Source organism: Helianthus annuus, chromosome 6, assembly GCF_002127325.2.
Source record: "Helianthus annuus cultivar XRQ/B chromosome 6, HanXRQr2.0-SUNRISE, whole genome shotgun sequence".
NCBI classification, from domain to species: Eukaryota; Viridiplantae; Streptophyta; class Magnoliopsida; order Asterales; family Asteraceae; genus Helianthus; species Helianthus annuus.
In genome coordinates this window covers 13931072-13955615 of record NC_035438.2, presented here as the reverse complement: position 1 = coordinate 13955615, position 24544 = coordinate 13931072, and the positions used below count along the sequence as shown (strand labels likewise).

The 24544-nt window shown below is 34.4% G+C and overlaps 2 protein-coding genes across 2 annotated transcripts; both read right to left on the bottom strand.

The window, feature by feature from the left end:
• Nucleotides 1-49: 49 nt before the first annotated feature.
• On the bottom strand, nucleotides 50-6912 carry LOC110864795 (bifunctional L-3-cyanoalanine synthase/cysteine synthase 1, mitochondrial). The gene is made up of 10 exons (XM_022113942.2): nucleotides 6667-6912; nucleotides 3379-3488; nucleotides 3232-3289; nucleotides 2874-3137; nucleotides 2135-2272; nucleotides 2003-2054; nucleotides 1806-1885; nucleotides 1555-1614; nucleotides 1025-1105; nucleotides 50-233 (listed from the first exon to the last, which is right to left on the bottom strand). The coding sequence occupies exons 1-10, from the start codon at nucleotides 6829-6831 to the stop codon at nucleotides 135-137; spliced, it is 1107 nt and encodes a 368-aa protein (XP_021969634.1). The 5' UTR covers nucleotides 6832-6912; the 3' UTR covers nucleotides 50-134.
• An 8437-nt stretch (nucleotides 6913-15349) lies between these two features.
• On the bottom strand, nucleotides 15350-22828 carry LOC110864793. Its single transcript, XM_022113939.2, has 3 exons — nucleotides 22357-22828; nucleotides 15885-16013; nucleotides 15350-15656 (listed from the first exon to the last, which is right to left on the bottom strand). The coding sequence occupies exons 1-3, from the start codon at nucleotides 22708-22710 to the stop codon at nucleotides 15486-15488; spliced, it is 654 nt and encodes a 217-aa protein (XP_021969631.1). The 5' UTR covers nucleotides 22711-22828; the 3' UTR covers nucleotides 15350-15485.
• Between the last annotated feature and the right edge of the window lie 1716 nt (nucleotides 22829-24544).

The following is a 24544-nucleotide window of genomic DNA, read 5'->3' as shown; positions in this document are numbered from 1 at the left end:
CCGTTCCATACCTGACTCAAACTAAGCTTGCATGTTATTTCTCACACTCTACAATTTAACAGCCAAATTTTATTATAAAGTTTGAAAATACAGTGAATAAACATTACATTTATTCTTACTATTAAAAAAAATCACTATTCAACTGAAACTGGTTGCATTTCTTCAGCCTCTTTCCTCAGTTTCTCAAATAAGACAGATGATAAATACCTCTCTCCAAAACTTGCATGAATAGTCTAAACAATATATGAAAATTATTATTAGTTAGTTTTTATTTTCTAAAACTAAGTTAATAAGAATATCGACCGATTATATCAATATTATCATGGTATAATTGTTAAACGAGTTCTTCCCTCAACGTTTTATGACTAGTACTTCAAAGCTATATATTTTTAGTTTTACGTTGAATTTAGCTGACCATTTTTATAAAATACTAGTTTTACAAATAATTAGTATAGGAAATACGATTTTATAACAAATATGCAACTGAAAAATGAATATATTTTATATCTTTTGAATAAATAGCTAAATATTTGTTGAAAAAAATAGGAAAATTGGTTTTTAATAAACCAACCTTTGTCCCGTTGGTAAATAATAATCTTACCTACGTAATTGGTATACAATAATCCTACCTATCAACATGTTGGTACTCAATGAATTTTTGTTAATTTTTTTTAACTGAAGTTAGTTTTTAAGTTTTATTTATTACACAAACAGTCTCTGTAGTTGTAATTTACTAGTTTTAACTATTTTATAAAATTTAATTACATGGCCCTTGACGTTTTTTTCTTTTACAAAATAGTTAAAACTAGTAAATTATAACTACATGGACTGTTTGTGTAATAAATAAAACTTAAAAACTAACTTCAGTTAAAAAAAATAACGGAAGTTCATTAAGAACCAACATGTTGATAGTTAGGATTATTGTATACCAATTACGTAGGTAGGATTATTATTTACCAATGGGGCAAAGGTTTGTTTATTAAAAACCAATTCTCCAAAAAAATAGGGAATATAATTTAATTACCACAATAAGTTTGCCTTTGTTTTCTGGCCTTTGAGCAAGTCTTAATGCAGCAACAGTATTTGCTCCTGATGATATTCCAACCTACAACAAAACAAGTGGAAATTCCAAAAATCACCATATTAGTTTTTTCATAATTTATAAAGATAATAATATTTTTCAAACTTAGAATTAGTTTCTCCCAAACAAATAAATTATTTGTCCAGTATGATGTCCTAACTCTTATGTCTCATTCATTGTCACACCTCTATTCAATAGTAAACCAACTAGGGTAGCCCAATTGGCCAGTCCCACCCTTTCTCTCCCCAGAGACCCGGGTTCGACTCCAGGGATGGTCACCAGCCACCCACCTCTTCCACGGGGAAACGGATCGACTCGGTATAGGGTATTAACCCCCAGGTGGCTATGGGACTAAGCTAACCTACGGAGTGTCACACTCCGGCGGTTGGGAGGACCGTGGAATATCCCCCCCCCCCCCCCCTATTCAATAGTATGCAATATTATGTCATATAATATCGAATCGAAATTCTTACCATTAGTCCTTCTTTCACTGCCAATTCTCTAGCCATGTTTACGGCGTCTTCACTAGACACCTGTAATGATTCATTACAGGGGTTAGACCAAATTTTGCAAACATAAAAAAGATTTTAATATACTTTAGATGACTTTTCTTTATGGTTAAAGATGTTGAGTGGTTAAAGTATCATTTAAGCATAACTATCATCTTATGTTTAACAAAACTCATAAATATATCAAATATAAGAACAAAATTTGCTAAATTTACCATAAGAACCTCCTCCATTATATCCATGTCCAAGATATCGGGTTTAAATCCGACCCCGTTTCCTGTTATTTGATGAGGTCCTGCATGATAATAATAGGGTACATAAGTTCACATGCTCAAAGGCTTTAGTTGACCCAGTTTGACCCGAACCTGTTTCGAGATAACATATAGTGTTATGAAGACCAAAATAAACTTACCAGGTTTGCCACCATTTAGTACATTGCTTTCTTCGGGCTCGAGTCCATAAATCTAAAAATAAAATACAAAAGTTGATAAATCAAGATTATGAGTTATATAACTTATATTCAATATTCTAGGACAAGTTTCACCTTAACATCAGGATTTTTTGATTTAAGATACCGTCCAACACCAGATACAGTGCCTCCGCTACCTATTCCCATCACAAAGATGTCGACTTTACCGTTGGTGTCGTCCCAGATCTCCGGTCCTGTCGTCTCAAAATGCACCTATATTCACCATCACATAATATCAGATTTACAATAAGCATCTTACTTATTTATTAAACACAAAAGAGTAAAATGCCATTTTCGTCCTGAGGTTTGGCCAGTTTTGTGACTTTCGTCCAAAGGTTTGTTTTTTCGCATCTGGGTCCAAAAGGTTTGAAATCTTGCCATTTTCATCTGGCTCGTTAACTCCATTTATTTTTCTCCGTTAAGTCGGTGGCATTTTCGTCGTTTTTGTTAACTTAAAGGGTAATTCGGTCTTTTGAATACTTGTACATTATGCTAAATGCTTGTACATAAAGTGAAAAAAAGACTGAATTGCCCTTTAAGTTAACAAAAAAGACGGAAATACCCCTGACTTAACAGAAAAAAATGGATGGAGTTAATGAGCCGGATGAATATGGCAAGATTTCAAACCTTTTGGATCCAAATGCGAAAAAACAAACCTTTGAAAGTCGCAAAGCTGGCCAAACCTCATGGCGAAAATGGCATTTTATCCAACAAAAAATTAACAAAAAGATATTGTTTGCGGGTCAACCCAACCCGCGCTAAAACTCACCCATTTCTAACTTGAACCTGTCAAGTTAAAGATGATGAAAGTTACCTTAGAGTTTGCAGGGTTTGAAAACTGTTGAAGCATGAAAGCGTCGGGTGTTTTCTCCAAAAGATCGTATGCTTTCTTAACGGTACCTCCCATCCCTTTAGCAGGGTCGGTTAGGATCAATTCGGCTCCAAACGCTCGCATTGTTACCCTTCTTTCTAAGCTTGTGTATGAGGGCATTGTCAACACCATCTTGTACCCTTTTAAAGCAGCCATGAATGCCATACTAATCCCCATGTTCCCCGAAGTCGGCTCAATCAACACCGTCTAGTATTTATGCACATTGTACACATATTAAATTATTAATCACATGTAGTTATTATTAATATTGTCACAAATCATAGTTCATGAAACTACTTACCTTTCCGGGTGTGATTAGTTTTTTCTCTTCGGCGTCGTTCATCATAGAAAGGGCCGGCCTAATGACGAATATGTAACAGGTTTAATGCGATTCGGATCGTTAAAAAAGTCAAGTCTTGAGTTTAAATAGGAATGCAAAATGAAAGACCTGTCTTTGATGCTAGAAGTTGGTTGAAACATTTCTTGCTTGACTGCTACATAAGCCCCACAACCCTCTGTGACTTTGTTCAGATATACAAGGGGTGTTTTTCCAATTATCTGTTATTTCAAGGGTTAGATTTGTAAAAATTCAATATAGACATAAGTTTTTAAGGGCTAACCATATATATTCCTATTAAAATTTATATGATATTATAATTATCCTGGGTTCGATCCTTGAGCCAAACGAGTTTTACTGATAATTTACCGTCGTGCCTACAGGCGGGTGGGTTACCAGGTTTTCCCCGGAATTGGTGGTGGACGACTCGAGTTACTCTCGGAGTACTCCGTTTGTCCAGTGAGTGCCCCGAGAGTGTTCGGGATTGCTTCGTTGGACGTTACAAAAAATGTAAGTTCTAAGTTGAAAATGACTGACTATATATATGATATTATTATGGTTATATTTTGGGTAGATGTGATGTTATATCAAATTTGAATGAAATGAAATGATGGTTGATGCCAATTTCTAAAAGTACACAGAAACAGAAAACCTTTTGAAGGTACACGAATAAAATGTGTTTTGCACTAATACATTTTTATATATACATCTTAAAATTTTCGTTTTTTTTTCTTTTAGTGCCATAATATAATAATTAACATTTTGAAATATAAATATTTTTGTATTTGCCAAATACATATTGAAAACATACCAAATGGACATAATCTATATGGAAGTTCATTACAAGTTTAAATATGATTTTTTTAGTAACAAAAAAACAAGTAGTTTTAATATTTTAAAGAATATATATAATATTCCATGTTAGTTAATTAACCAAAATAGCCCTTACCTACTTGAGCTTCTTGCCTTCTCTGTTTTAGTTTTTCAATCCTCTATATATAGACCAGTAGCGTTGGGTACGTTTGGTAACATTGTTTTTTGGTTTTGATGTATATACAAGCAAATATAACTTAAAAAATAAAATGCTGATTCTTATTTATAAAAACAGTGGATTTATTATTTATATACTATCAAAATTACTTTACATATTATCAAGAGTTAATTACATAGTTAGTCCCCGTGGTTTGCACAAAATAACATACTTAGGTACTAATAGTTTAAACTCACTTTCTAGGGTATTAACTTTTCATTTTGTAACGTTTGGAGGTATTAACTTCTAGGGTATTAACATAGATAGTCCCTGTGGTTTGCACAAAATAACATACTTAAGTATTAATAGAATGTGATTTTAAACCTACAAATAACGTTAATACCCCCAAACGTTACAAAATGAAAAGTTAATACCATAGGATGTGATTTTAAACTATTAGTACCTAAGGTTTGATCACTTTTTCCACTTTAGTCCAAAACTTAAACCTTTTGAATCTGGGTTACTATGGTTTCAATTCTGTTGCCATTTTCATCCAAAAACAAAATCTGGTTAGATTTTTCAGTTAACATCCAATTTTTTTTTTCCCTCCCTTTTAATGAAGGGCAAAATGGTCAGTTTTTTTTTAATTTGTTATAATAAAATGTTAAAAGATCATTTTGCCCTTCATTAAAAGGGATGAAAAAGACAGAAAAGCTGATGTTAACTGAAAAATCTAACCAGATTTTGATTTTGGATGAAAATGGCAACAAAATTACACTAGGACCCAAATTCAAAAGATTTAAGTTTTAAACCGATATGTCAAAAGTGAACAAACCTTAGGGACCATTTTGACGCTTTACTCTCCAACAAAATACAATCAGGAAATCTATCAAACTACTCTGTATGTCAAAAATTAACATTTTATCTTATATAATCTTTAAAGACACTGTTTTTGTAAGCAAATACATCGAGCTTTGTTTAAAAACAATAAAAAAAAACCAACTGTTTTTTCAATATAACTTATCCCAACCTGTAATATTAGAAAAATAATTAAAGTTAAAAAGAAAAAAAAATAACTATTATTATAATGTTAAAATAATAAAACTATTAAAAAATTATATATTATTATAATATTAAAATTACTATTGATTAACTTCTAATTTTAATACATGATGATGATGATATAAAATATAATCTATACATATAATAAAGTAAACCAATGTGTGACACGTGTCATTCATTGGAGGCGTCTATTTTTTGGTTTTCCCGCCTTTCTTTCATATTTATCTTCTAACAATTTATCTTTTAATTTGTAGATAATATTAAATAGAAAAATGTTTTAATAAGTGTAAATAATATTAAATAGAAAAATGTTTATCTGATAACTATAACCCTTTTATTGAAGTTTTAAAGGGTTTCACGCTTTTTTGCACCTGGTCTTTTATGTTTTAAATTCTAGGATTCGGCTAAAACACACTTTGCCATTAATCACATAAATTTTTTTGGATTTATTAAAAATTCATGACTATATTATATACTTATAAGCTTATAGTAACACGTGTCATTTATTGAAGACACATATTTTTTAAGTTTTCCCGCTTTTCTTTCATATATATCTTCTAATAATTGTAAATAATACTAAATAGAAAAATGTTAATTGAATACAAAAAATATAGGATAACATCAAATGTATATCGATTACTTAAATGAGTATACACATGTATGAGATTTTTTTACTATTATTAATAGTTTCATTATTTATCAAATATATATAAGTGTGTCCGTCTTTGATTTGCATTTACAAGAAATATTTATTATACAGGATCGGCTCAACCATTTTAGAGGCCTAAAGCAAGTTTCAAAATCGGGGCCCTTCTTGCCTATTTTTTTTCTTATCCAAAAAGAATAAACGACGGTCGATCGGCCTAACGGAGATTCAAACCCACCCCCTTAAGGTACACAGATGACATGCGCGCCAACTGGGCTACAACCTTTTAATAACAAAGCTCATACCCATATAGTATATTTTTTTTTTTAAATCTTGAGGCCCTATACATTTGGTGGCCTGAGGTCCAAGCCTCAAAATACTTGAGCTTGGGCCGACCCTGTTATTATATAGTTTAAATTGTTCAACCCGTTTAACACACGGGGAACTAACCTAGTATAATATAATAATAACAATAGAATAAATATAAAGCATGCAAACTATTGGATAACTAATTAGCCAATCCAATACAGCCCACTTGTCCTGTACATTATTTAATAATAATATCTAAATTCAGCATAAAGATTAAATTTATGACGTCATCCATTTGCATTAAGTAAGATCGACGTCGACCGGCAATCTCCGGTAGCAAATACCAGTCACACGATTAAAGTAGCCGTTAAACCAAACAAAATAAAAAGAGGTAAAATTATTTATTATTTACCTGAGAGGCATCTTTTTTAATATTAGTTCCGGGAAGAGTTTTCGGCAGATCTCTGATTCTCTGAGCGAACGACGGTTGAGATGTATACAACTTAGCTCCGATCAAATTCTCGCCGGAGATGAATATGTTTCTTCTTTTAAATAAGAGCTTTGCTAATGCCGCCATTAATGGTGGATTATTTTAGAGAGAGAAAGTACTAAATGCAAGTTAAGGAGTTACAGTGAGAGAGTTTGAGTAGTTGAAGAAGAAAGTGAGGGGTTTTATAGTGGGTGTGATTTTTAAATTATGCCCTTGAAGTTTTCTTTATTTACAAAAAGGGAACATTATGTAGTCAATTTGGGTTTTATAGGCATCTCGGGGTTTAATATAGGGGTGCTAAACGGGTGGTGTTCGCGGGTTGGCGGGTTCAACCCGACCCGAACCCGAAAATTTTACACAAACCCGAACCCGACCCGAATCCGAAAATTGTATCATACATAAGAACCCGAACACGACCCGAAGTTTCGTGGGTTGACCCGAACACGACCCGTTCAACCCGAATTTTTTAATTTTTTCTGAAATTAATATATTAAAATAAAAATTTACTTAAAAAACACAAATGTATATAATAATATCATATTTAAATTATAAAATCTATGTTAATTTCTCTTTTTATGTTATAATCATTGCATAAAATACACACCACATTTAATTTATGACATAAAATATATTGTAAAAAAATATAATATAGTATAAATGTGTTAAACGGGTCAACCCGCCAACCCGACCAGGTTGACCCGAACCCGACCCGTTAACCTAAACGGGTTCGCAGGTTCAACCTGAAACTGACCCGAACCCGTTTAGACTAAACCTAAACCCGCGAATTTCGTGTTAGGTTCGTGTCGGGTTTTCGGGTCGTGTCAGAAATTCACGCCCCTAGTTTAATACGTGACAAAATGGCTGCCATAACATATGAAAGTTCCTTTATGTCATGTTTAAACTATGTAATCGTGTTTCTTTTGATATTTTTTTTGCATATAATTTTATTTTATGTATACTATCTACAATAGTTTATGCGCTTTTATGTTTCTTCACACATATGACTATTTTATAATGTGCAAATCAGTGACTTGATGTTATATGAGTGATAACACCATTATATTATGTGTTGTGGGGCTTTAAGTCCAACGTTACGTAGATCAAGGGCTCGAACGCTGCATCGTGCTCTAGTGGAAGGACCCCATGTGACCGTTATGGGGTTTTATTACTTAAAAAAACTTTGACTAAATTGCTAAAATCGTCTCTGTCGTTTATTTACATTTGTTAGATCCATCCAAAAAATGCTTTTTTCTCATAGGAACCGCTGAGTTTTAGAAAAAGTTGCTAAATCCATCTAAAACGACTAACACTCTAACAAAACTAACTTAATAGAGGGGTAATTTAGGCATTGTCTTAACTTATTTAATTTACCCTTTTTTAACAGGTTATATCTTGCCCTCCACTCTTTTATAAACAAAACCCTAAAACCCAATTTTAATTGTATAATTTGTTTTGTTACTCACAATTGAATTCATGTATTTGGTCAAATCTCCTTTTACTTTGGGAATTTTATTAATTTTTACTTTAACTTTTACAGATAAATGAAAATCTGCAATAAAAATGGTAATATAATAAAGTAATTGCAAAATCTATTATCATGAAGTTAATAGAAAAAAAAATAAAAAAAAAATACAAGGCATGTGATTAACTTTAATTGTTCTAATTTAGACTATTCATCATTGGTTTATTTCATGAAAATCTCACTGTTACATTATCATTACAATTTTTTTTCCAATTTATTGCATGCTGATTTTAATTTTTTGCCTTTATCATCTTATCAAAATTATTTATTTTCTTTAAAGTTATAATAACATAGTGGAGAGTTCAAATGAGAAGAAATTTTTTGTAAGAAGAAAAAAGAACAAATTTCAACCAATAAGAATGCTTTATTTTACTTCATTTAATATAAGTATTTAATGTTACTATAAGGGTACATTGGTAAATCTACATAGGTCATTAATTTGTAGTCTTCCTCTTTAATAGCTAATACATTAAATTTTTTGTAACTTATCTTCAAAATATATATTTTTTTTAAAAAAATAAAATAAAATAATTTAAAGTGTAGGATAAATTAGAAGTTGTGTAGGATAAATTACGAGTTGTGTAAGATAAATTTCAACGTGTAGGATGAATTTCGAAATATGTAGGACAACTTTTTGATGTGTGTAGGCAAAAAAAAGTTAGTGTAGAGGATAATAGTCTTTATGACTAATTAATTAGTCAAAAATGATAATAAATGAGATAAGTGAAAAACTATTTAATGTTTTACAAAATTACCCTTTGTTCTTTTTCTTCTCAATTAATTTTTCTTCTCAAGTGAACCTTCCCCTAATAACATAATCTTTTCATCAACTACTTTTATATATATCAATTACTACGTGTTACCCTATACATAAAACAATTTTCGAAAAAGTTATGCCTGTAATAAATTAAAAAAAAAAAGCACGTCTTGTTAAGATGCTAAAGATAAAATTCACAATCAACTCATAAAAGTTAGAAAAATGCAGTTAGATGATGATATTATCAGAGCATAAATCAATGATAGTTGTTAAAAAAAATTAATTATTATAATACAAATTTGAAACAATTATAATTAATAATTAACTGCATTATATTTAGTTAAATTATATTGTTAGTTAAACTATTATAAAGTATTGGCTTTTAATTACTTGTAAAGAAAAGTCTCTAAAGAAAAAAACATAAAATTGATTTATACTTGTATCATCTTACCAAAATGATTCATTTGCGTAAAAGTTGTTGCAACCAAAATTCTTCATTAATTACTTTTATTTACATAAAAGTTGGCCCATAATAATCTATATCATTGGTTTTGCATTTGTCATCTTAACAAGAAATATTATTCCTATAAGTTTTAAAATTTTAAATAAGAATCAAATGCAAGATTAAAATGAAGATAAATATATATTAAATGTAATAATGATAACTAAATACTATAAATAACGTTAGTCTAAAGAATTTTCAATATTGAAATGAACTTAAACTTAATTTTAAATATTTGGTAAAAGAATAAAATAATTTGAGATGTTATCGCTTATCATAGAATTTGTTGATTTAGTTTATTTTGTTTAAAAGTAATAGTGAAAATTACCAAAGTACCCCAAGGTTAATATTGCTTCTAATGGTGTTAGTCATTTTGAATGGATTTAGCAACTTTTTTGAAACTTCAGTGGATCCTATGAGAAAAAACCCTTTTTTGGATGGATCTAGCAAATATGAATAAACGCCAGGGACGATTTTAGCAATTTACTCAAAAACTTTTAAATGATTTGTCAAAGCCCCTTTGAAGCTCCACCACAACACTCCTTAAAGCCTCATGGGAATAGAAATAAGTATGTCGATGTGTCGTTTATGTGGCGTCACATGTCATCATTTTTCTCCCTTAAAGCTCCACTAACACATAGTTTTAAGCTATGTGTTATGCTTTTATTTTTTCATTACCACGCCCAGAAATGTTTGCCATATCACGGCCATGTAGACATGAGCTCTCACTCACCTTTGTTTTTGAATTTCAGTTTCAGTATCCACTCTCTCTTAAAAGGATATTTAATTTCAATAAATCCTCTGTTAAAAGGATATTTAAATTCAATAAATTAAAAAAAGAAAGTGGTGATGTGTAGCTTTGTTTTTAGTTGAAAAGACTTTTATCTCCATAACTATAAACGATTCACGCCACCCCAATCGCGCCATCTCACGCTCGGCTTTGGGGCATGTGTAACGGCGTCTCACGCCGGTCTTTTGGCCACCTCAGGGGATGCATAATAGATGATTTGTATAAGTTTATCCTCTCTTTTATTTGATGTAATTATTTACTAATGTATGTTTTAAAAATAGTTTAAGAAAAAAGTTAATATTTAAAATTTTTTGTAGCAAAGATAATTTGACAACTATTATGTTTTCTTTTACCAACAAAATGTATTTATGTAAATTTTATAATTTGAAAAACAAGCCCATCTATTAGTTGGTGAAAGATTTTGATTCCCAAATTAAATAATACATGCCCTCACGAAGCCTCCACCTTCACATGCAATGTATCTATTCATTAGCAGCCCCCATTCAATTTGTACTTTAGTTATAAAAAATGAACGAAGCTTCATTTTAATCCAATTCATAAAATGTTGTGAAATATTAAATATTAAGACTTTGTATTACCAACTTAAATGAATTGTAACAAAACTAAAAGAAACGATTGTATAGTTTGTTAAAGGTCTATATTATTAACCAGATTATTAAACACATATATCGACAATAATACATAGACTAAATTACTTTGAGTGTTATCGATAAGTCAAGATTTACTCCCATACATAAAACCTTAGAGCATTCACAATAACCTTATTGAGTGTTATCGATAAGTCAAGATTTACTCTCATACATAAAATCTTAGGTTATAGGGTGTGGTCATGATCCTTATGGACTCCATGATCCTCCACATCAGCGCCATGTCACTTGCTTTTAATTCATCATTCAAAACCACTACCCTATGAGTATGGTCATGACCCAAACCACTATTCTTTTATTTTAATTTATTTGTAAAAAAGGAAAAAGAAATATTAAAAAAGGAAAGGAGGCTCATGGTTGCCATGGTTTAATCCATGTCAACCATGGTGGATGAAGCAAGGGATGGTGTAGCAATTTATTAATGGTCCTATATGGCAATTAATGACCCAATCATGCTCCCCACACCCTTTAGCCGAGCATCCACAATAAACTTATTTTATGGGATTTTTAAAGAGAGAGAAGGTGATGTGGATGAGAAAGATGATGAGTTGGAGGAAAGAGAGTGTGATGGTGTATGTGAGGAAAAATGAGAAAAAATGGGTTATGTGAGTGAGTGAAGAGGGAGGAAGGAGGAGAGAGAAATTGTGTTTTTATAATTTGTAAGAGGGTCATGAGAGAGAAATGGTTTTATTGGTTGGTCAAGTGCCCATATGACATTTAAAAACATCACCCAAATACATGCTTATTGTGGATGCTCTTAGTGTTTAACAGTTAAAAAACAACATAATAAATAATTGAGTAAAATGCACGGATAGTCCCTGTGGTTTTCAAAATAACACCTATAGTTCTCAACTTTTGAAAATTACACCGGTGCTCCCTGTGGTTTGACAGTTTGTTACTCGGATAGTCCCTAGAGTGGATGACGGTTAGTTTTCTCTGTTAAGTGAATGTGAAATGACAAATTTACCCTTCATTTTCTCCACTCTATAAAAACAAAACAACCCCAACCCAACCCAACCCCACCCACCCCCAGCTATGATAGCTTCTTTTCTTCTTCGAACACAAACTAATATCTTATAAAACCAGTAACCAGCAGCTATCATATAAAAGAACGCTATTCAGGTTTTATCTTTTCATCGCAAATCAATCTGTCACTTATACTAAAACCATTAGCTCTTCTTCTATCAATGAATGTCCAAGCCAAGAATTCAACCCCAATTTCAAATAATCACAGCTTCTACTACGGTTCAGATTTTGAAACTGCAACTTCAAAACAACTTTTTGTCACTTATACACAACCCCTAATATCGTCACAAATAATTCTTCTTCTTCTTCTTCTTCTTCTTCTTCTTCTTCGTACAAAAAACTGCAACTTCGATCTAAATTTCAATCACTTTTACTAAAAACTAACTGAAATCGATTGTTAACTGTCTGAAACTATCAAAATTTGATTCTTAACACACCGATACTGAATCAAAACAGTCCGAAACAACACACTGAAATCAATCGAAACAGTCTGAAATCAAACAAAATGTTATTCAATTTCACCGAAACGATCAGAAATTCGTCGAAATCACACGAAACAGTCCGAAATTCGATCCGAAACAAATCGAAACTTGATCCAAACTCATTTGATTTCACTGAAATAGATCGGTATATGAGGGTGGGGGTGAGGGTGGGTTAGGGCCCACTTGAGTTAACTTTATTTTTTAATATTTTTTAATAGAGTAAGGGCATTAAGGTCATTTCACACTCATTTAACTAAGAAAACTAACCCTCATTCACTACAGGGACTATTCAAGTAAAAACTGTCAAACCACAGAGAACACCGGTGTAATTTTCAAAAGTTTGAGAGTATAGGTGTTATTTTACAAAACTACAGGGACTATCTGTGTATTTTACTCTAAATAATTTAATCATATATTAAATTAATAATGGTATAAACACTTGAATTTGGTAGTTGGCTTGACAAACTTTATTCCCTTTTTTCTAAGTAAAAGAAAAAGAAGTACTAGAAACCTTTATGTTTGTTTGTTTTTTCTTTTTGTAATTTGTACAATACCTTCCAACTGTGTTAAGTTCCTAGTTCTAGTACTAGAATGATTTTTTATTTATTTCTAAACAACGGGAAGTTTCGGGGATTAGAAAACGTCACTGTAATCTCTATTTGTACGTATCTACCAAGCGACCTTAAAATTATAGTTTTACATTACTTTTATCTTGGTGTTTTTTATTCCGTATAAAAGAATATTGGGAAAGTTCTACAAATAATCTTAACATACTAAACATACAAATTGAAGGAAAACTTAAAAAGACAAGGTGACATTTTTGTAATTATCAATAACTATCAAAGTTACTCTACAAATATACCAAAAAAAAACCTAACCCCCCCCCCCCCCCCAAAGCTAAAATGCTAAAAAACTAAACCCCCCAAAAAACCTAAAAAAATAAAAAAAAACACAAAATTATTTTATTTTACTTTTTTAACAATTTTTATTAAAAAAATCGCTACTTTTAGTAGCAGCAATTTTTTTTTTCTAACAAAATGTAGCGATTTTTTTATAAAAAATATTAAAAAAAAATTTTGTTTTTAGGTGTTTTTTGTTGAGTTCACATTTGTATAGTAACTTTGATAGTTGGTGGTAATTACAAAAATGCCATCTTGTCTTTTTGAGTTTTCCTTCAATTTGTATGTTTAGTATGTTAAGATTATTTGTATTTGATCTTTTGCCAAAAGAATATTCATCTAAATTTAACTTTACACTACTACTTTAAAAGAAAATTAGCCAAAAAACACAACATAAAACATGGATGAAATAAAATAATATATAAAGTTTAAAATAAAAGATAAAAATATAAATAAAAAAACATTTTAGAGCATTCATAGTAATCTGTTTTGGGATGTTTTTTTACGTTTATGTCACATCATCCATTTTTATTATTATGACGGTTATTTTTCAGGGTTGTTTTTGAAGGGTTGTTTTCACACAAAAACAAGCTTTGGATCTATTCATAATCTTACAATAAGCTCTAAAAACAAATACATGACAAAATTTGCAACAAAATGCAGGGAAAATTCAATTAAAATCAAGATAAATAAATATAATTGAGATTATGAAAGGAGGTTACCATTGGGCCATTTTGAAATTATTCTCTGCCACATGGGTTGTCGTCTTCTAAATTGTATTTGCTTGGTCTCATGTCATCCTAATGTGAAAATGACATTAATGAGATCATTGTCATCCGAGAGTGACTCGAACCCACGATCATTTAGAGAGGAACACCTTTACTACGTTCCTTCTTACTAATCTTAATATCCTATTGCTCCACTAGTGTTCTACACAACAGTGTGGATGTGTTTACTATGCATTGGCGGAGCATATTGGGGGACGGAGTGCCCCGGCCTCTCCCAATTTTTTACTCGCAGTTTTAATTTTATCGAAAATTATTGATCTCTTTTTGTAGTGTAAATTATTGGATTTTTAAGAGTTTGACCACCACTGATTCAGATTTTGAGAGTCTAGCCTCCACTAATTTTTCATTCAAACTCAGCCATTGCTAGTATGTGTGTCCTTCATTAATGTGTTCTATTGATTTGTTTTAAACTTAATTTTTATATACACAATAAATTGAGGTTGACTATGTGAGTGAAAACGAACACAAAATCCAATCAAGTTTGTCCATTATCTCTAAGACTGATTTTGAAGTATAAATCTAAAACTAATCACTAGTGACCCCCATGATAGTGAAGTTGTGGAAGATACGTATGCTTTTGAAATATGAGTGGTGACATCTATTCATAGTAGAAGTTGTGGAAGATATATGAAGACCGTATGTGTTTGTTTTGTTGTACTTTATATAATAGTAGTAGTAATACAAATTATCATTAGTTTTCACATATGAGTTTAAATAAAAATGACCAAATCAAATCGAAAGTATAGTATTTTGTGTTCTATCTTTGATGAAAAAAAAATGGAACCAACACATAATTGTTTAAGTTTAGTTTATTTTTTTTAATGAACAGTAAAAGCCTAAACATCCGGAATCACTCTGGCAAATGAATCACCTTTCTGTTGGAAGAACATAACATGGGGACGCAGTCCACCCTCCTAGAAAGAAACCACAACTGAGAAAACCCCCTGGCTTAACCCATCGCAAAATTTGTCTCAAGCGAACTCCAAACCATTACCTCCCATTTGAAAAGTCACGGGGCTACCACTCAATTGGAAGGCTCGATGGTTGTTTAAGTTAATTTTTGTGTATTCCCTTTTGAGTTACATATAGTAACATTTATATATAGGACATATGCTTTCAATATCATGATTACAAGGTTAAAGAATAAAAGGAAAAAAAAAAAAACCCAAACTGGAACAAAATTAAACTTGAAATCAGTTCTGTGGCAACCATTCTTTATGTTACTTTAGCTCTAAAATGTCATAATCAAAATTCCTTTGGCAGATCTGGAAATGGTAAATGGTAAGAATTAGAAGATTAACATTCATTTATAACTCGGTTTTCAGGATTGTATCATTCGACAAAGGAGCCTGCTTTTTCTTTCCTTTGTAGAGTTCCTTTAGAAGATCGTCGTATGGAGGATCGCCTGGTCTTCGAAAAAATTGATCCCCCATCTTGATTTCATATGTTTCTGGCTGACTCAGTAAAAACTCTTTCACCTGCACACAAATGAATATTAATCTACCTAAAACTCAAACTCAGAATGTTGGAATTTTCTATGAACTATTGAACCTTTCACTATATTAGATTATCTGTTAATTTCTACTTTGATTGATGAACTAACTGCAATCAGTAATGAACAATTTTTTTACCGCACTGGCATTGAACTTGAACAGTGCAAGCAAGAACATGAGAGTATTCAAATGGTAACTAGAATGGGGACTAACCTCTAATGTGTTTTGGGCATTTTGTAACGAGAACATTACAGTAGTAATATCAAAACCCATGAAAGTGACTTCAATTGCTCCGGTTCTTGCAAGTTTGGTCCATTTCTCTGCAATATCCGATACCATATCCTGCAAATATCAGACAGACAATTTGGATACGGTTACGATATGATATAACTTATAAGATGACTCAAGATGGCTAATCTTCCAAAGAAAGTAGACGAGAAAGACAAGACTTCGGAGCAATTTTCTGATTTATCATTCGTAATGCAAAAACATAAACGAGGGCTATAATTATAGCCTTACAAACTAACCCGCTACTAACAAGTATGGAATTACCGACTAACTAGACCAGACTACATGAAATAAAAGACTAGTGTTAACAAAATAAACAAACAAAAGGGAGTGAAGGAAAACATGCAGTAATTGATGCTGTAAAGTCACAAGCAATATCACAGATTTCACTCAATTTCTGGATAATAACTTCATTTATCGAACAAGTTAATATATAGGTGCTACAAAAGACTCTAACTTGCTAACGATAACCAGAAAATTAGGAACAAACCAACAACCCATGACACCCACGACTACCTGATAAAAAAACCTAACAGACACGATGACTAGAACAATTTAAACAGAAACGCGCACGGGCTTAAACACCACATGCTGGACTCAACCTTGGGCTAAGGCCCATTATTTAACAGACCAAAAAACAAAGACAGACCCAACAACGTAAGACCCGTATCAAACCTTCCCTTAAACTGAAAATGGGTTTACCATTTCAGTTTACACCTTCAATTTCCTTAACTCCCAGCAGCTTCCTCATCATTTTCACCGGCTTGGTCATAACATCATCTACCTGATCACCAGTTGGACAGAATACTAACTGCACCTGCTCTTGATTAACTAAATCCCTCAAGTAATGAAATCGAACATCGATGTGTTTTGTGTGCATTACTGGGTTTTTGGAGAGCTTTATAGTTGAATTATTGTCACACTTTACTTCCACAGTACCAATCGGCTTATTGCTCATCTCTTGCAGCAAGCCTTTATGCCAAACACTGTGGCATGCACAAGCTGTAGCGGCAACGTACTCTGCCTCGGTGGAGAATAGAGTAACGATTTCTTGTTTTCTGGAACTCCAGCAAATAGCAGCCTCACTGAGCAGACACACATATCCTGATGTACACCTTCTATCTTCTATATCCCTTTGCGAAATCGTTGTCTGTGTAAACCTGCAACTTCAGACCAGATTTCCTTGCATATAATAAACCAAAATTATAAGTGCCTTTCACATATCGCAGCACTCGTTTGGCTAACTGCAGATGTTCTTCCTTACGATTTGACATGAACCTGGATATTAAGCATACCACATACATAATATCGGGTCATGTCACAGTGAGATACATTAGGCTTCCAACAAGCCGCTTAAATTCAGTTCCGTCTACTTCTTTTCCCCCACCGGCCTTTGTCAAAACAGTTCCTGGGACAATAGGATTTTTAACACCATTGCTTTCCCACATTCCAAACCTTTCAAGCACTTCCTTAGCATACTTCTTTTGACAAATGCTAATTCCTTCTTTGTACTGATTCACTTCTATACCCAAGAAGTATTTCATTGTTCCTAAATCTGTCATCTCAAACTCCTGCATCACTGATCTTTTAAAACTTTCACAGAGCATGCTATCATTCCCAGTGTAAATCAAGTCATCCACATAAAGGCTAACAATAACAATTTTGTTCCAAACCCTTTTAATGAATAAGGTGTTATCATACCTACTTTTTCTGAACCCTTCTCTTTGAAAATAGCCTTCAATCCTATTAAACCAGGCTCTTGGAGCCTGCTTCAAACCGTACAGTGCTCTTTTAAGGCGGTAAACCTTGTGTTCTTCTCCGCTTTTGACAAAGCCTTCGGGCTGTTCGATAAACACCGTTTCTTTCAGCTCGCCATTTAGGAATGCACTCTTTACATCGAGTTGACGCACGGTCCAGTCATTCTGCGATGCTATTGCCAACAAGGACCTGATTGTATAACAACGCGCAACAGGGGCGAAAACTTCATCATAGTCGATTCCTTTCTTTTGAGCATAACCCTTTACCACCAACCGAGCCTTGTGTTTTTCAACCTGACCTCTTTCGTTCAACTTCGTTTTAAAAACCCACTTTACTCCAATTGGTTTGACCTCCTTTGATGCTTCAACTAGCTCCCATGTCTCATTTTGTTCAATGGCTTGAATTTCATTTTTCATAGCTTCCACCCATTTGGTTTCTTTGATAGCTTCTTCGTAACTGGCAGGATCCCCAAATGAACTGAACATAGCTAAGTCAGTTTCTTCATCCGAGAATCCTTCCCTAGTTTGATAGTCTTGCATCCACACTGGAGTTGTGGTTGTTCTCTTCGACCGTTGACTACCATCTTGCTGGGAACTTGAAGCAGCGTTTGGCACACTTTCTACAGCTTCATCGTGTTCCGTATCTTCGGTGTTGACAGAAGGATTTTGCTGAATGGCTTCTTGCTCCCGTACTTCCACAGAATCATTTTCTACTCTATCATGTCTTTCTTCATTTTGTACTTCATCATCATCTGGAATTAACAATTCTTGTGAATCCAATTCTTCATGTTTCCAATCCCATTGCTTAGCTTCTTCAAAAATCACATCTCTACCGATTACTATCTTTTGTTGGACTGGATCATAGAGTTTGTATGCCTTTGCTTCCTTGCTAATTCCCAAGAAAATGCATTTATGACTTTTATTGTCAAGCTTTGTTCTCAATTGAGACGGAACGTGAACATACACAATGCACCCAAAAATCTTAAAGTAATCAACATTAGGCTTGTTTCCTGACCAAACCTCTTCTGGGATTCTATCTTCCAAGGCGGATGTCACACACCGATTTAGTATGTGACAGGCCCAATTTGCTGTTTCCGTCCAAAACAATTTTGGCATCTACTTTTCGATTAAGAGACATCTAACCGTGTTCATTATAGTTTTGTTTCGGCGTTCTGCCACTCCGTTTTGTTGAGGAGTGTACGCAGCAGTTAGTTCTCTCTTAATACCGTTTGCATCACGAAAATCATTAAAGGTCTTAGAGGTAAACTCCCCACCTCTGTCACTTCTTAAGCTTCTAATTTTAAGACTCGTTTCATTCTCAACCATGACCTTAAACCGTTTAAAAGCCTCAAAACTTTCACTTTTATTAGCCAAGAAATAAACCCATCCCTTTCGTGAGTAATCATCAACTAATACCATTACATACCTTTTACCACTGGGTGATACAGGTTTGATTGGCCCGCATAAATCAGTGTGTATCAGCTGCAATTTTTCTGCTGCTCTCCATGTGCTCTTCTTAGGTATTACCTCACGTTGTTGCTTTCCTAGGTTGCATACTTCACATACTTTACTCTGTTCAGCCACTTTTGGAAGACCCTTCACTAGTTGTCGGTACTGCATTGTTCTTATCGACTTGTTATTCACGTGTGCCCAAATCTCTTATGCCACACTCGAGATTCACCTTCTTCATCGATTTTTAAACACCTGCTGTTTAGTGGCCTCATTGTTCCATTGACAAGAAACATTCGGTTGCGAGTCATGTTTGAAGTAACTATCAGTCCTCGTTGAGGATGATAGACTTTACATGTTCCTTGCTTAATTATTATAGTCAACCCCTTCTCTTGCAATTGTCCTAAACTCAGCAGGCTCGAGGTGAGTTCAGGGACGTAATACACTCTGGTTATAACTAGAGTGATTCCTTCTACTTCCAACCTTATGTCACCGATACCTCTTACCGTCAGTCGAAGATCATTACCCAATTTAACAATATGGTTGAAACTTTCATCCAAGTTGATGAACCAGTCTCGTCTACCTGTCATATGATTGGAGCATGCCAAATCTAGGAACCAAATACCCTTCGTTGGTTCCTTGGGTGCTTCAACACTAACCATAAGTAGCAGGTCTTCTCCTTCTTCAAACTCTGCATAATTCACTGTCTTTTCTCCACGTGGACTTTCATATTGGAAATGTCCTGTTTGATGACACTTATAACATTCTATCGTAGACTTGTCGAAATTAGATCGTCCCCTTCCACGGCCACGTCCTCGGCCTCGACTTGAGGATGATCTGTCTCGTCCCCTTCCACGTCCATAAGTTGAATCATTCTCTATCTTCACACTTGATCATCGTTGTTCTTCCGGGTTAATTTTTGTTCATGCACAAGTAAGGAACTCTGCAACTCATCCACTGAGAGGGTGTCGATATCCTTCGATTCCTCAATCGTACAGACCACAAAGTTGAAGTATTCTGTCAATGAGCGAAGAATCTTTTCAACCACCTTCACATCCGGCATGTCTTCACCAAAATTGCGCATATCATTAGCTACAATCATGACTCGACTAGAATAGTCAGTGATTGTCTCTCCATCTTTCATCTCCAGTAATTCAAAATTTCGTCTCAATCGCTGCAGTTGTGCTCGTTTGACCCGAGCATTGCCTTGATACTTTAACTTCATCGCTTCCCAGATTTGCTTCGCTGACTATTTTTGGGTCATCGTCTTTAAAATCTGCTTGTCAATTGATTGGTACAAATAGTTCCAGGCCTTCAAGTCTTTGATCCTCATCGCCTCCAAATTCGTCCTCTGGGTGGGCGTCAATTGTTCTCCTTCCCTGGGTTCCTTAACCCCAATTTCAATTGCTACCCAGAACTCCTTGGATCGTAAGAGTGTTTCCATGACCAAACTCCAGTGATCATAATCTCCATCAAAACAGGGAACACTCGGGACTTGAAAGTTGGATGCCTCTTCCGCCATGGCTCTCGCTCAACTCTCTCTGATAATCTCCCAGATCGCTCTGATACCACTTGTAAAGTCACAAGCAATATCACAGATTTCACTCAATTTCTGGATAATAACTTCATTCATCGAACAAGTTAATATATAGCTGCTACAAAAGACTCTAACTTGCTAACGATAACCAGGAAATTAGGAACAAACCAACAACCCATGACACCCACAACTACCTGATAAAAGCGAACAGACACGATGACTAGAACAATTTAAACAGACACGTGCACGGGCTTAAACACCACATGCTGGACTCAACCTTGGGCTATGGCCCATTATTTAACAGACCTAAAAACAAAGACAGACCCAACAACGTAACCCGTATCAGATGCATGGGCAGTGTGGGGATGTGTGTGTAGAGTATTTCTCTAACTAGGCCTGGCCCAACACATATGGATCTACAAGGCCTATCCTATCTCCTATGTATGGGGGGCTCAATCCCGGTTAGAGAGGATCCCTGCCTGATCATTTCTACAAGGAGGATTACTCCACATATTAATACTCTCTCATATTCTATAACATGCTCATATTGAGATACTTATATATGATAAAGAATGGCTTGAGCGTTGGAGGATGGCCCCTAGGCTTCGGCCTTAGACCCTTCTAATAGGTTCTTATTGATGTTTGCTAATCCATCTCCTCAACCACTACAATTGCTGTGATCTCCATCCTAGTGGATCCATGTAGCAATAGTGTGCATGGGCGATATGGCACTTATACCAAACAATGCTATAGTAGTTTTTGAATGCATAGCATAGTTTCAAAGGCGCTAGGCGCACTCAAGGCGCACAGGCCTCGTCTGAGGCCTAGGCGCAAAGCTCAAAAAAATCAAGAGCCCGAGAAAAAAAAGGCACAATGGAAAAAAAATAAAAAAATATTTTATGTATTAGAAAAATAATACTATTCTTCAAATAAAATAAATAAAACTATTATATAACATTTAATATCATCAATTTAGTACCAGAAGTACTAAAATATTAGTGTATTCGTGTAGAAAAATAGTTTTCCTTTGATAAAAGTAGAAATCTAGCTGGAATCTTTCCGAAATTTAGAGAATTTGGCTGGAAACTCTCCGAAATCTAGGAATCTCACCAGAATGTGCGCCCGAACCATCACTGGGAGAATTAAAGCGCATTTGTCTCGACTTAAAGCGCAATTGCCTCGCCTGGAAAATGGGCCTAGGCGCAAGAGGCGATCGATTTTAACATCTATGATTGATAATTGTGTGATCCCAATTGGATCAGTTATCTATTCACCTAAAAATCACTAGTTGTAACTTTGTGCTCTTTATGTAACGCTTTCCTACCAGAGAATGACTCAAATTCATTCAGGATGAACTAATACCTACTACATTGTATCTCTAGAGAAAAATATCAAAATTCAGAATCAGATATGCAGAGCTAGTTGAGCCGTTGAGGTATCTTAGAACATGACACAATTCCAGATCGATCACTGCCAATCCATTATTAATCATACTAAAATCACCGCATTGCAACAAAAAAATAAAAAAATATAATCGATCGATCCGATTACCAAAAGCAAATATCAGATGTAATCACACGAAATAGGTTAAATCAAAATGCAGTTTCATAATCTCTTCATAATTGAAACAGAAGCAGAAGAAGATTCGAGTTACCGGAGTACGACTATCGGTTAACCGGAGCTTAACGAATCCATACGACTGTCCGACCTGACGTTTCAAAATCTCTTCCTGCATCTGAGTAATATCCAAATCGGAAAAGTTCTCAGGCGGCGGATCAAACTCTTTCTCCGTCATCTTCCTCTTCTGTCCCCATTCTATCCATGACGCATCCTCCTCGTTGTCCTCTACGTCGTGGAGGTCGTCGGGAATGTGAACTCGCTTCTTTGTTCCGTACACGCCGCTGTTACCGGCGACGATTAGGAGTAGAAAGAAGAGGAGACGGAAACTAGCCGAAAGAAACAACGCCGCGGCAAGCTTCACCGTCTCCGATCTGTTGTTAACCGCCATTGATGAGCATGTGTTGAATGTGTGCGTGTAAATGTTGTTAGCCTTTGCCTGCGCACTGGTGGTGCATGTTAGCGTTACGGAACTTGTTATGTTACATAAACGAGATGATAACTGATATGCTCGTTTGACAAAGTATTATTAAAGCATTTACAACAAAGAGGATATTTGTTGTTGAAAATATAACGAGTACATGAATATTTTAAATAAATCCGAGTAGTAAAAATACTAGACTTTTAATTTTCGGGTCAAGTTATTCTACAAAGGCTTTTAATTGTAAGAAGTGTAAGAATGATTTATAGAGTGACAAGTGTCCAATAACCTAAAACTAAACCCACTACATCACCACAAAAAACCTAAACACCCACCCCCACCACCACCCAAAAACCTAACCCCCCCCATCCCCCCCCCCCCCCGGCAAAAAAAAAAACTATACCTTACCAAAAAAACCCCCAAAAACCTAAACCCCCCCACCCCCCAAAAACCTAAAAAAAACCTAACCCCCCCCCCCCCCCCAAAAAAAAAACCTAAAAAAAACCTAACCCCCCCCCCCACCCCACCCCACCCCACCCCCAAAAACCTAAAAAAATCTAACCCCCACCCCCCAAAAACCTAAAAAAAAATCTAAAAAAAACTAAACACCCACCCCCACCCAAAAACCTAAACCCTCACCCCCTCAGCAAAAAAAAAAAAAAAATTATTTATTTATTTATTTTTAGGGTGGGTGATGTGTGTGTGGGGGGGGGGGTGGGGGTTTAGGTTTTTGGTGGTGGTGGATGTTTAAGGTTTTTTTTTCTTTTTTTTTTTGTAGTGGAGTTTTTTTTGTGTAGTGGGTTTTTTTAGGTTATTGGACACTTGTCACTCTATAAATCCTTCTTACACTTCTTACAATTAAGATCCTTTGTATTTGATCCTAATCCTTTAATTTTCATATGCTTTTAAAAAGCGATCTCATTTTCAACAAATCAAAGACAACTTATACGCCACCCTAGTCGTTGTATACATATATACACCACTTAATGTATGCGATACTTATAAATTATAATATGAATCAGTGCTCGGGCGACGAAAAGAATTGGATTCAAAATTATGGTTACTTAGTGATGGAGCAAAGACTCGAACTTGAGACCTTTTTACATTATTTTGAGATGGTTTTTGCCACTACACCACCAACATTTTTTTGCATAATAAATGTATGAATATACTAAATATATAATTTAATAATATATACAAGCTTGTAAATATTTTTCGTGCCCTTGGAAATTTTGGGCCTCGGGCGTCGGCACGGGGTTTGGCGGGCCCAGATCCGGCCCTGATATGAATGTATATGAAATGTTGGTGGTTGAAGAAACACCAGTTCAAATTTGTGGGGCAGAACTATAAATGGTATCTCAACAAGGGGTTATCTTCTGGATCTTCTCTTCAATTGATATAGTTGGGATCTCGAGAGTAATCTGCAAAACAGAACATCGTTACTCATTAAAAGAAGAATATTGGGGGGGGGGGGTTGGGTTCTTCTCTTAACTAGGCTCCGACGTGAGAATAAGTATTTGTTCTTTCAAGAAAAAAAGGAAACAAATGTGTATGTTTAGATTGAGGGAGTGATATGCTAATGGCCAGACGTCACCTTCAAGGGAATATCCGCTTGATCTCCTCTAACACGACATGTAGTGTGCGCAAAGGTGTGAGTATGTCCCTGCGTCGTGATTGCTACACGTCGCTTTCCAAGTGTACATGTTATCTCGTCTGTCATTAGTTGTTAGTGGAGATAATGGAACAGTGAAATGGCGCGCTCTAATTGGCTACACGTCATTGTCTGTTGTACTTCTTGTCCCTT